Source organism: Coccinella septempunctata, chromosome 4 (genome assembly GCF_907165205.1).
Source record: "Coccinella septempunctata chromosome 4, icCocSept1.1, whole genome shotgun sequence".
NCBI classification, from domain to species: Eukaryota; Metazoa; Arthropoda; class Insecta; order Coleoptera; family Coccinellidae; genus Coccinella; species Coccinella septempunctata.
In genome coordinates this window covers 9,154,442-9,167,103 of record NC_058192.1, presented here as the reverse complement: position 1 = coordinate 9,167,103, position 12,662 = coordinate 9,154,442, and the positions used below count along the sequence as shown (strand labels likewise).

The following is a 12,662-nucleotide window of genomic DNA, read 5'->3' as shown; positions in this document are numbered from 1 at the left end:
AAAATTGATAATAAACTGTTATGTTGATTACAGTTCATTATCAATCTTCAGTGATGTTTTCTTCTTGTTAACTTTGATTTCAGATATGATACTCAACAAATAATGATATACTTTTTATTACACATTATAATACATATTGATTTTTCCAACAAGAGGAAATGAAACAATTCAGTTATGTCAAATAAGATATTCTTCTGTATATATTACCAAATTATTGAACAAAAGAACGTCCAATTTGAAGACTGTACATAATGAATTGGATTCTTCGATTCATTGGCAGAACTCCAGCATAAGCCATCTGATTCACATAACCTGAAACAGAGTGAAAAATCGTTCATACAAAGCTAATGTAGCTAATTTCAATATATGTTTGGACTATTCAATGGATTATTTTCAATTCAGACAGCTGCTCTTATTGATATCAAACAAAAATTTTTCTCCGTGTGACAACTGGTTCCTACACTTCATATAAATTTTATTCAAAATTTCTGTCCTTTTCATCACAAAGAGGAAAAGCATTTGGTGAATTTGATCATGTTGAATTAGTACTTGGCTAACTATTATTGTCTAGATTTGGAAAATTCAATCTCCACCGAGCACCAGATGATTTCAAACCTCCATCGATTTGAATGCAGTGTAAAAATTTAAAAATCCGGTAGAGCTAAAGGCAGAAGCCTTGTTTTAGTCTAATTTTTTAGACTGAAATGGTCCTCCTAAATCATACTATTTTTATTAAAAAATCAATTGGAATGAATAACTGACTCGATTGCATTATCCCATCTATGTTTTGTACTTGGAGATCAAAAAAAGTGCTTGTTCGTTTTTGACCCCGTGTAATTTTTGTTCGAACAATTTGGGATGCAGAGTGAAAACTGAAATTTTAATGATGCCATACTGGTCGATTATGAAAATAGGTGCTAAGAACTAAGAATTAATACTTACCCTTACACGTAAACCTAAAGGATCTAATGGAATGAAGATATAGTAGCTCCTATCTACTTCTAAACTCCAAGATTGCTGCACAAAATTCATATTCAAATCAAAATATTACAATATAATCCGTGCCCCAACTCAAAGAAACATGTTTGTCTTTTTATCTGATGAAACTTGTTGATAAAATAAATGTATTCACTGCAGGATATAAGCCCATGTATGCATTAAAATCACAACAAATTATTTGAAAATACTAGAAAACATTGGCGAAAACTTGACTTATGACTTTAGATTCATCTGAAAATACAACTGAAAACAAAAGGAAATTTGGAATTTAGGTTATGTTATGGCGAAAACATATTCCATCTTTTTCTACTATAGCGCTATTTCACACAATTAGTTCCGTCTACTGCCGAACGGGGCGCCACGATCAGCATTTTAAACGACCAATGAGAGTTGTTTGTCTTTCCTTCCTTTGTCTATGGTTCGTTAATCAAAATGAAAATAAGGATACATTTATGATAAAGAAAAATGTCATTAATCTGTCCGAACATATCATTTGACTTTTGACTCTAGTCTTGTTCTGTCAGTGTCAATCAACAATTGTAGAAAATCTGCAAGTAATTCGTTGGTTTGAGTTTTGTTGACTGAAAATTTCGTACATCATTTGAAATCATGTCCGCAAGATACGATAGAGCAATCACTGTTTTTTCCCCAGATGGACATTTGCTTCAAGTTGAATATGCTCAAGAAGCCGTACGCAAAGGTTCTACCGCTGTGAGTTTACTAACCTTTATCCAACTATGACTGGGCTTATATGAATAGAAAAACTAACATTGTTCTAAACAGGTTGGTGTCCGTGGTGCGAATGCTGTTGTTCTTGGAGTAGAAAAAAAATCTGTTGCAAAACTTCAAGAAGAAAGAACAGTGAGAAAAATTTGTTCCTTGGACGATCATGTAGTGATGGCTTTTGCTGGTTTAACTGCTGATGCACGAATTTTAATTAACAGGGCACAAATTGAATGCCAATCTCACAAACTCACTGTTGAAGACCCAGTTACTTTGGAATATATCACGAGATATATTGCTGGCCTTAAACAAAAATATACTCAAAGTAATGGAAGACGTCCATTTGGTATTTCTTGTTTAATAGGTATCAAATTGTTCATGGGTTTGTTTGAAACTTTTTTCTAACATGCTATTTTCATAGGTGGATTTGATTATGATGGTACTCCACATTTGTATCAAACAGAACCTTCAGGAATTTATTATGAATGGAAGGCAAATGCTACAGGCAGGTCAGCTAAAACTGTTAGGGAATTTCTCGAAAAATATTACACATCAGATGAAGTTTCCACAGAAAAAGGAACAGTTAAATTAGCTATCCGTGCCTTATTAGAAGTTGTTCAATCGGGCCAGAAAAATCTAGAGATTGCTGTTATGAAGCATGGGGAACCTCTCCAAATGTTGGATGGAAATACTATTGAAAAATATGTAACTGAAATTGAAAAAGAAAAAGAAGAAGAGGCTGAAAAAAAGAAAGCAAAAAAATAATTAAGTCTAGGGTAAAATAAGGATTCTTCAAATGTTTCATTTTTAACAAAATAAATTAAGTCTGTAATACATGAGTACTTGTTCCTTTCGATTCAACAAACTATTCCTAAATTCAAAACTAATACCAGCAATACTGCATCTTAGAATTTTTTAATGAAGTGGAAATAAATTTTGCGACAAAAATTTTTCTCATGTCCTCCTAAGTTATTTAAGTGGTAAAGAGTACAATTGTTTTTAACATTAATCAAGAAGTAACATGTTTTTAACTAATAGTGATAATGATAATTACTTGCTAACCTGAATATCATAGAATTGATAATATTAATTTGATAGAAAGGAGAGAAATAGAATATTCCTGATACTGCAGATTGCAAATTTCAAGGAGATATCTTCTTGGCAAATTTGTAATTTAAGTGCAGCTCAGAGATATATATCTCTGGTGCAGCTGAGAGGAGAGTACTCTCATATGTCATCCGAAACGAAACCGCTTGATAAAAAAAAAGAAGAATAATGTTTTTAGTTCAAATGTCAAAGTCAATAGCTGTCAAGTTTGTTTTTTTATCGTAAAATATTGAATAGTTTTGTTTGCATACGAAAAATTTTTCAGAAGTTTACAAATCCCTTCGTAAGGCAGATGAACTATAAATGCATATTTTGTACCCGACATGCGAAATTTTATGATAAATATGAGAAGTTTTGTGCATTTTAATTATATGGTATATTATAGCCGGTACGAAGCTTAAATTGAAGTGGGTGTGCTGTAATTTGGTGCTTATTTTATGGCTCATATTTGTTATTTATATCATCAATATGCAAACAAAAAAGTGAAATAAAACTTGTATATATGTGAGTCTATATACTGATTAGATTTTGTATCACCAATAATGCATCTTAAGTTACTTGTGTCAAGAATTTAGGATGGGGAATAAAACAAGTTGTTGCTCTTATACAAGTCCCCAAGCTAGTCACAGGGTAATCATTCCAATAGATCATACTTTAACAGAAGGAGAAAGTAGTGCTTCAAATTTACAACATATTAGTGAACGTGAAACTGATGATGGAGATGCAGATCCCTCTCAAGATCCTACAGCAAAGACAATTTTTATTGAGCGATCAAAAACTGCAATAGAAAATGGTATGATAAGAAGGAAAAGTCAGCATCAAATTGCTGACTTGAGACCTCTCAAAAAAAGCAGCTCATGTTCCACTATATATTTAGATGACAGCACAGTTTCACAGCCTAATCTTAAGAATACTGTCAAATGTGTAGCGTTTGCCATTTATTATCATATCAAAAACAGAGATTCAGATCGGACAATTGATATATTTGATGAAAAATTGCATCCATTGACGAGAGATGGGGTTAGTGATGATTATGATAGGCATAATCCCGAACATCGCCAGATATATAAGTTTGTTCGAGTTCTATTCAATGCAGCTCAGCTTACTGCAGAATGTGCCATCATTACATTGGTTTACTTAGAAAGGTTATTAACTTATGCTGAGCTTGATATACAACCATCTAATTGGAAAAGAATAGTTTTAGGTAAGTTCTCTACATAACGATGGCCTTTGGCTGTGTGCAATGATTAAACGTGTTTATTTAAAAAAAAATAGTACAGAGGACCATTAAAATTCAATCCATTTTTCATCAATGGATCTCTCACAATTCTCTTCATATTTGAATTTGGTAAAAGATGTTTCTAATGAACTAATTTATTGTCCTAGGTGCAATTCTATTAGCTTCTAAAGTATGGGATGATCAAGCAGTTTGGAATGTAGATTATTGTCAAATCTTGAAAGAAATCACAGTTGAGGATATGAATGAATTAGAACGTCAATTTTTGGAGCTTTTACAGTTCAATATAAATGTACCATCTAGTGTCTATGCCAAATACTATTTTGATCTTCGTACACTTGCTGAAGCAAATGACCTTACATTCCCAAGTGAACCTTTGAGTAAAGACCGAGCTCAAAAGCTAGAAGCAATGTCCAGAGTAATGGAGGATAAATACACAGCAGAAGCTTTGAAGAATGGCCTAAAGAAATGGTCGAGCTTGGATAATATATCCAATGGTGGTATACCATCTCGAAGGAGTGTTGCTATTTTATCATGATCTATAGAGTAGTAAATTCAGCTGTGCTGTCAATTTAACTTCTTTTTTACATTTATAGAATAACTATAACTTCTATGGACCTAAATAAATTTACAGAAACACAACATTGTAAGAAAAGTAATTAAAGTACATATATACTTCGTTAGTTTTGATAGTTTGAAATTTTCAAAAGTATTTCCTGAATGTGTAGCTATAATTTGTTCTTACTTTACAAAGAGTATTGCAAAATTAATGGTGAACATAACTCTATTGCATTATCTCATCTTTATCGCCTTTTTCAATACTTTTATTGAATTAATTTTGTTAATTTCCAAAAAAATGTTTTACTGTCTAAATTTTAAAAATTATAAAAAAATTTATATTTATGTGAGCATCTTGGCACAATTGAAAGGATCATTATGTGTTATTTTGGATAATAACTTTTTTTTGAATTGTGCAATATTCTATTCCTTTCTCAGATAAGGTTGTAAGTACTAGTCACTTTGTTTTCAGGAAATGTTATCACTTTTTTTTTCATAACAAGGTTTAAACCTTAGATTTATTATCATGCTGCTATACCTTGGTATATACAAATCAAACCTATGAGATATTTTAAGAGGATATGTATATTATATAATGGAGCACAAATTATATGATTATTTAATTTTTCTAATTTTCTATTTTTTGCTGTATCATGAAGAACATTTTAATTCTCATCATGTGTAACATATGCTCTATAAAAGCGAGCAAAGAAAAATTACACATAAAATTTTTTACTATACAATAATGACTCAATTGTTTTCATTTTCCAAATTCACTTTGGAAAAGAGGAAATTTCAAATTATATTCCTTGGGAACAAAAGTCTTTTGGATTATTTTATTGTTACAATAATCGAAGGCAATAATCTTGTCCTCTCAGTGATTTCATATAATTTATTTTGTGTCCTGCATTTCCTGACATATTTTTAGGTATTATAAAGCACTAGTTAACACATATGCATTAGTTTTCAGTGATAATTAGTATATTTCTATTCATTAGTCAATATACTGACATATATTCAAAATATTATTTTCTAGATTTTCATCATTAATCTTGAAAAGAAAAAGAGAGGATTGGAAATAGATTGAAAAACATAATTGTATATATATCTCCATTCATTTTATAATTTTATATAAGTGATGAATCATTCCAAAAATATGATTTTTAAGCTTTTGCAATAAAATTTGAAAGAATTCTTTTTGTATTATTCATAAAGACTCTAAGCAAGGATTATATAATCTTCAATTGGTACAATTATTATCAAGTCTCAGATACTTATTGTATATTCGTGATTTTTCATGAGCTTGAGCTCGATCTTCTCTTTTAATGTGTTCCAAGTTAGTTTTAAGGAACAATAAGAATATAAAGTGTAATCGTTTTTATCAGATCTTGTTTGGGAGCTGTACTACACGACTTTGGTTGCAGTGGACTTTGAGGTAATCTTTAGCGCTTCGATTCTTTAAAATGAAATTCAAGGAAATGGAAGATACCCTTCTTATTCAAGGGGCTACTACTAGATTTATATTAATAAAATAATAAGATATAGAGCTAAATCTTGGTTACTTCCAATTTTGTTTCTAAACATTTTCCTCAAATTTAACTTCGTACTATGGGGGGTACCCCCATAAATTCTTACCAATGTTACGCCTCTGTCTTTTCACGGTTTAAAAATTTAGTAGGCAGGGAGGAGCAGAATGTTTACATTTAGAAGTTTATTCTATGCTTTACACTTTTTTCTATGTGTTCTTGTCTGATTCATTGTCCGTCCGATTTTAATTGGAAATTTGGGATTGAAATTTTTCCTCTGATCAACAAAGATATTGGGTTGATACCCTTATTTCCTCTTAATTGTGAAATAATTCACGAAAAATTCTAAAGGGTATCGTAATACTCATATGGCTGTACAAGCATAGTATTTATTACTCGACTATCTCGCTAGATATCAGTTGTCAAAGTGCTGTGTTGTTGATTTCTGGTATTGTATATTTTTTGGTAAGAGTCATTTACTCGCCCTCTTTTTATCATCAATGTTATTGATATGTAATCACTGATTTATCCAGAAATTAACATTCTACTCGCTGTCATAGGACGTATAATGATGAACATATACATTTTTACTTCAGTTTATATATTGTAATTTAGAAGTACGACGTTCCAATTAAGAATTTGCTGTTCTTGCTGATGTGGGATTAAACATTCTTAAATTTCCTTCCCTAACATTCATATTGATAGAATTTAAACTCAAACCAAAAGACAATTTGAAGAATTTTATGTTGGTATATTTTTCAGATTTCTTTGTTAATCATAATTAAATTGATAGTGAATACCTGCTAATATTTGTTAAGGTATTATTTCAGATTTGTATATAAATCTGTTGGTTTTTAGTATTTCATCATGTCTGGGGGTCCTTACAATTATTCCTATATCTTCAAGTATATAATTATTGGAGATATGGGGGTCGGTAAATCTTGCCTTCTCCATCAATTCACTGAAAAGAAATGTGAGTAAATAAAATTTTATTACTTGTTGCAACATTCTACATTGTCCTTGTTTTTATCATAGTTATGGCTGATTGTCCCCATACAATTGGAGTTGAGTTTGGAACCCGAATTATTGATGTTTGTGGACAAAAAATAAAGCTGCAGATATGGGATACTGCTGGACAGGAACGCTTCAGAGCTGTTACTAGGTCATATTACAGGGGAGCTGCAGGAGCACTGATGGTTTATGATATAACAAGACGTTCTACATACAATCATTTAAGCAGTTGGCTAACAGATACTCGTAATTTGACTAACCCTAGTACTGTTATCTTTCTTATTGGTAACAAATGTGATTTGGAAGCACAGAGAGATGTAACATATGAAGAAGCTAGTAAATTTGCAGAGGAAAATGGTTTGATGTTCGTTGAAGCTAGTGCTAAAACGTAAGGCAAAATTTAAATTTTTCATGATCAGAATAATTTAATGTGATATTTTGCTACTTTATACATCTGCTTTTGTTGTCTTTTATTTGTTCAAATGTTTGTTGTTGTTATATTGTTAAATCTTATATTTCTAGATTGTGAATTCAGCGAAATGTTGGAAACCTTTGCATGTAATAACCTTTGGTGTATGTAAAGTGAAGATGAATAAATAAATAAATAAATATTCACATTCCTGCTTTTTTAGTAGAAGTAATTGTTCTGACTCAAAATGATTTTTTAGGGGGGATAATGTAGAAGAAGCCTTCCTAGAGACTGCAAAAAAAATTTACCAAAGCATCCAAGATGGACGATTGGACTTGAATGCAGCAGAATCTGGTGTTCAGCACAAACCATCGACACCTGGTAGAAACAATTTATCAAACGATAGTCAGGGTAGTAAAGATAATTGCTCTTGCTAGTTATTCTGCTAAGCTCTTGTTTTATCTGTTTGATTTTAATACTGATTATTTTCATTGTTCTATATAGTTGAATATTATGAACGAATTCTGTATTAAAATAACCTATCAATGAGTATTTCTGATCAACTCAAATCAATCTATATTTTAGTATTAGAAATCTCACAAATTGAATATTTAGTGTTATATACATACCTTTCTGATTCTTCATAATGTTTGGAACAATTCAAGAACTATGCAGTGTGTTGCATATATCATAATCTTTATGTATTTGAACCTACTGGAATTTTTGAAATTTGGTTTTGTCATCTAAAATGGCTCCAACTAAATATTTCGAAATGAATGAACCTAGTCTAATTTTTCATTACTCAAAAAAAGATACAAATTTTGAAATGAATACACTTAATCGTTCAGTATTCAAATAATATATCTATAAATTAATTTTGTTCAATTTATTTTCAATATCTTTTCATATTAAACTGCATTAAATTCTCTTCTCTTATTGCTAAACAAATAGCCTATTTCATGAAAGCTTTTCTCAAGCTGCCTCTTTTATTTGAATAGAAACGTGATATTTATATTGAAAAGGGAACTATTGGTTTTGATAAGTATATAATCATAATGCAAAAAAATAGTTGATTGTAAATGAAAAGTCAACCATATGGATTTTGGTTCAAAAATGTTAAACTGTAATGAACAATTTTCTGGGCCATTCGTATTCTGTGGGACAAGCAGTTTGTAAAAAGTAAGAATATAAATGTATGGATGTAATTTATAATTTTAACTTTTGGGTATTCTTGATTAATTTCGTCATAGCTGTAGGACTCTCTGCTATTATTAGAGATGGTAATTATTTCAGTTTTGAAGAAAAAATTTCATTGAAATAATTCCAAAGAAATTTTTTTTTCTTGTAAATATCGCAAGGTGCTTTGTTTGATTGAAATTATATCTCATTTTTTTTTGTAATAGTTACAACAGAATCTTAATAAATCTCACAAGTGACATGTTTTGTGAAGAAATTATTCAATTATAGGAAAGATCGATTTTATTTTTGTAAATTGTATGATTAATGAGATAACGGCTTTTTGAACTATCAACTGAAACATTTTAATATCATAAATATACTATAATATTTACGAAACATTATTTCTATGTAATTATTTCGGTTCTTTATGTGATGTATTTGTTATTGAATCAAATATAAAATAGTGTTAATTTGAAGAGAATATTTTTTTCCCCTAATAGCTTTATAATTTTTTTTAATATTCTGCATTAAATTTAATCTTGCATTAACGATTTCAGCACACCTTAATGAAAAAATGCGCGGAAAATTATTCCATTATTATATGAAGCCAGAATTCCGCAAATTAGTTGGGTTCAGTTAAAACTTCTTCAAGACCAAAATGGATGAAATTCTCAAATTTATTACTAGAAGAGTTGCTCTTTCAGAATATGTATCATGTTTAGATCTACGATAATTTTCCTGGAAGATAATCGACTCGCAAGATGACCTTCGAAAAATTTCCAAAAAGTTGGGTTCAGTTAAAACTTCCTCAAGATCGAAAGGTTGCGCCGAGATTTATCACAAAGAAAGGTTGCTCCTTCAGAGTTTATGTTTGAATCTACTATGATTTTTCTGCTAGATACAACCTAGCTCGAAAGTTGAATAATGGAAAAATTAAAAATTTGATTTTCTGATAAACAGTGTTAGATATCCGAAAGTTTGGTAAGCAAATATAGGTTTTCGAACACGCTGAATCTATTGCTAGCAATTTCGAAAGTCTATTCCTCTTAATTTAGATTTTCATCTCTGAAATGGCATTTTTCAAAAATTGCAAATTTCAATTTTGAATATCCACTTTTATATTCCTCCGATCCGATTGAGATCTCCGGTTTTATAATCAGCATTAACAAGTCTCCCACCCTTGAACAAAACTCAATTTCGAAACTAGATTTTTTGGATCCAAAATGGGCAAGGGGTTAGACCCCCCTAAAATTATCTATTCACTAATCTGTCTAAAAATCAGGGTGTCCTATTACTATCCTAGGATATGGAATGAATAGAATATCCATACTTCAAGTTGAGAAGTGTAAAAAGTTGGTTTCAAACACAGTAGGCTTACTAAAAATTTATCTCTCATTATTATTTCACCCATAAGTTGTCTCGGCTCTCAGATTTTTGAAAGTTTGGTATGAAATTATAGGTTATCGAACAGGCTAAATCGATTGGGAGCAATTGAATTATTTTTACTCAGATGCGACTGCAAGATTTCAGAACTCGACAAGAATATATAAGTGTTGAATTTTGAGCGTTTTTTACTTCAAAGACCACTCAAACCGTTATGATGATCTGAAGATCAAGTGTAGAATCTAAATTGATCGCAATTATACCATGCAAGGCTGATCGGTATCATCAATTCACTTCGCAAGGATGACGAACAACGATTATTTTACGAGTTTATACTTAATTCGACTTAATTTTCATAATGACAGAGCACGTAACCTTCTCAATTTCACCTACATATGTCCATTCATTTACGCGACACAATTTCGTCCAGACATAGGGAAAGGAAATTGCCATCTTCGGCTCAAGGGAATAAAGTTTAAGGCTATTGCGAAGATTTCGAAGAAGATCAAAATGGTACAAATGGAATACAGGGTGATTTCACTTATTCATCCTCCCCATAGCTTATTCCAATGCTACCCTCACTTTTTGAATGGTCTGCTATGGCGCATCATTTCAGAGGTTTTTTCAATCTATATAGCTAGTTCAGTTTTGTCATGTACAGGATGGGTAATCATTGGTTGTATACTTACCTTTATCTATAATTGGTATAATGTATATAGGATCCGTTTCGATCGTCATTTTCAATAAATATTTATGAAATAGATGTCATTGCAAAGATCCGAAGGCAATTTATGATACGTATTTATTGATATACCTACCTACATCTTTGATGTTTTCATTAGCAGCTTGAATTGATTGCGTAATATCCAGAGGAAATTGAAAATCGGTAATAAAAGCTCAATTTATAGGTTTTCTGATGCGTCCGCTGGTGAAATCTCCAGCAATGCTACCCAGGAGTTCAAAGAGAGATTCCTTCATTGCTTAGCTAATTTATTGTGTCTCTTAAGAGTGATCATCAAATTTCCCATCTGATTTTATGAGTACCAAATCCGCCCACTTAGGTGAGCAAGTATTTTTAATTGAAATGCAAATTTAGAGTAGCATATAAGGAAGAATCTTTGTATAAATTAATAATTACTACCTGTGGTAAACTGAAAATGTCAAGTTCAAATATCAGATCAGTCGTACAATCATGATGATTCTTTCGGTCAATTATATTTAATGTTATGAAGGAAGTGAACAGGACAAAATCGTCTTATTTTGAGTGGATCTTCAGCAATCGCCTGGAGACAAAATATTTTCATATTGATTGAGGATGTATTATTAATGAATAATATATTATGAATATAGTGATGGATTGTAGATAAAAATTATATGTTTAATCTTCAACAGTGATTTCTTTTGTTTCGCCTTATTGGGATTTTCTTTAAAATTTCAATACCTATCGAGTTTTTCTCAATGGTTCACCCTATACCTATATTTTACTTTTCCATTCGATAGTGAATTTTTTAAAGTTGATAAAATGTGCTACTGAATGGAAAAATAACCATTTAAAATAAGACCGGTAACAACGTATGAATATTGAGCATTTTGAGAATCCAGTAAATTTATTGATAATTGTGATGTAGAACTCCGTTGTTGAGTCGAAATATCATTCTGATTAATTCATTTATTTGGGAACTGATGCTTTGCCTTACGATTGTCAGTAAATTTTCCGGAATTTGAGAGAACTCCGATCTGCTACGAAGGATATCATTCCGTCTACTTTTATAATATAACATTCGGAATCAGATATCCCTCATAAGTATAATGAAATGTTTGCATCTAGCACGACACATCAAGATGAAAACTGATTAACTGAAGGCTACCTAATCAGCTTTTCCAAACCAAATTACTTTTCATTTCACGTCCGTATCCACTCATCTAGATCTCGAAATGGTATTTTTATACTGGAGAATAGAAAATATTAGCAATTGACGATTTGTTTTACTTCAATCGGCATTTAATGCACTCTTCGATGTATGACTGATGAATCATTGTTGTCTTCAGATGGTATTTCAAGGTCCCTCTTATATCCGCAGGACACTATATTTCGAATAGTTTCCAAAGGAAGAAAAAACAAGCCATAAATAATTTTTTCCTGTATTGATAATAATCATTTCAGAAGATTAATTGCTGACAAACTAGCATAAAATTGTAGAAAAAAATTATTATCTGTGTTTTCGAAATTGTGGGGTTTGGAACCCTGTTATAGGGTGAAAACATAGACTTTATTAGTCTATGGGTGAAAATAACACTCTTATTCACTTTTCGAATATCGCTAATTGGTGCGGACACAGCCTCTATATACAGTATGATTCACCTTCGGATGAATCCATGAAGACATTCAGTAAATTAAAATTTCACGAATTAATTTAACTCATCGAATTACCTTGCCCAATCTTCGCAGAATCAGGTGACTCTGAATCATTCCATCAAAAGAGAGGCTTTCAGACATCATATTATCGGTTTCCATCGCTCGAGACGGTTT

At 31.1% G+C, this 12,662-nt stretch overlaps 3 protein-coding genes and 1 long non-coding RNA gene across 5 annotated transcripts; 3 read left to right on the top strand and 1 right to left on the bottom strand.

Annotated features, from left to right (window-relative positions):
• Positions 1–100: 100 nt before the first annotated feature.
• LOC123311911 lies at positions 101–1,416 on the bottom strand. Its single transcript, XR_006537556.1, has 2 exons — positions 943–1,416; positions 101–312 (listed from the first exon to the last, which is right to left on the bottom strand). It is a non-coding gene; the product is annotated as an uncharacterized LOC123311911 (long non-coding RNA).
• A 91-nt stretch (positions 1,417–1,507) lies between these two features.
• LOC123311909 (proteasome subunit alpha type-7-1) lies at positions 1,508–2,556 on the top strand. The gene is made up of 3 exons (XM_044896029.1): positions 1,508–1,710; positions 1,783–2,086; positions 2,144–2,556. The coding sequence occupies exons 1-3, from the start codon at positions 1,609–1,611 to the stop codon at positions 2,485–2,487; spliced, it is 750 nt and encodes a 249-aa protein (XP_044751964.1). The 5' UTR covers positions 1,508–1,608; the 3' UTR covers positions 2,488–2,556.
• A 473-nt stretch (positions 2,557–3,029) lies between these two features.
• LOC123311908 (cyclin-Y-like protein 1) lies at positions 3,030–5,817 on the top strand. The gene is made up of 2 exons (XM_044896028.1): positions 3,030–4,033; positions 4,216–5,817. The coding sequence occupies exons 1-2, from the start codon at positions 3,406–3,408 to the stop codon at positions 4,602–4,604; spliced, it is 1,017 nt and encodes a 338-aa protein (XP_044751963.1). The 5' UTR covers positions 3,030–3,405; the 3' UTR covers positions 4,605–5,817.
• A 539-nt stretch (positions 5,818–6,356) lies between these two features.
• LOC123311910 (ras-related protein Rab-14) lies at positions 6,357–9,225 on the top strand. 2 transcript variants are annotated; one of them, XM_044896030.1, is made up of 4 exons: positions 6,357–6,615; positions 7,009–7,123; positions 7,186–7,549; positions 7,830–9,225. In XM_044896030.1, exons 2-4 carry the CDS (start codon positions 7,018–7,020, stop codon positions 8,005–8,007), a joined length of 648 nt encoding a protein of 215 aa, XP_044751965.1. In that variant the 5' UTR covers positions 6,357–6,615; positions 7,009–7,017; the 3' UTR covers positions 8,008–9,225. The 2 variants fall into 2 exon arrangements, with proteins under 2 accessions (XP_044751965.1, XP_044751967.1); XM_044896032.1 differs by lacking the exon at positions 6,357–6,615 and adding an exon at positions 6,669–6,895.
• Positions 9,226–12,662: the final 3,437 nt, after the last annotated feature.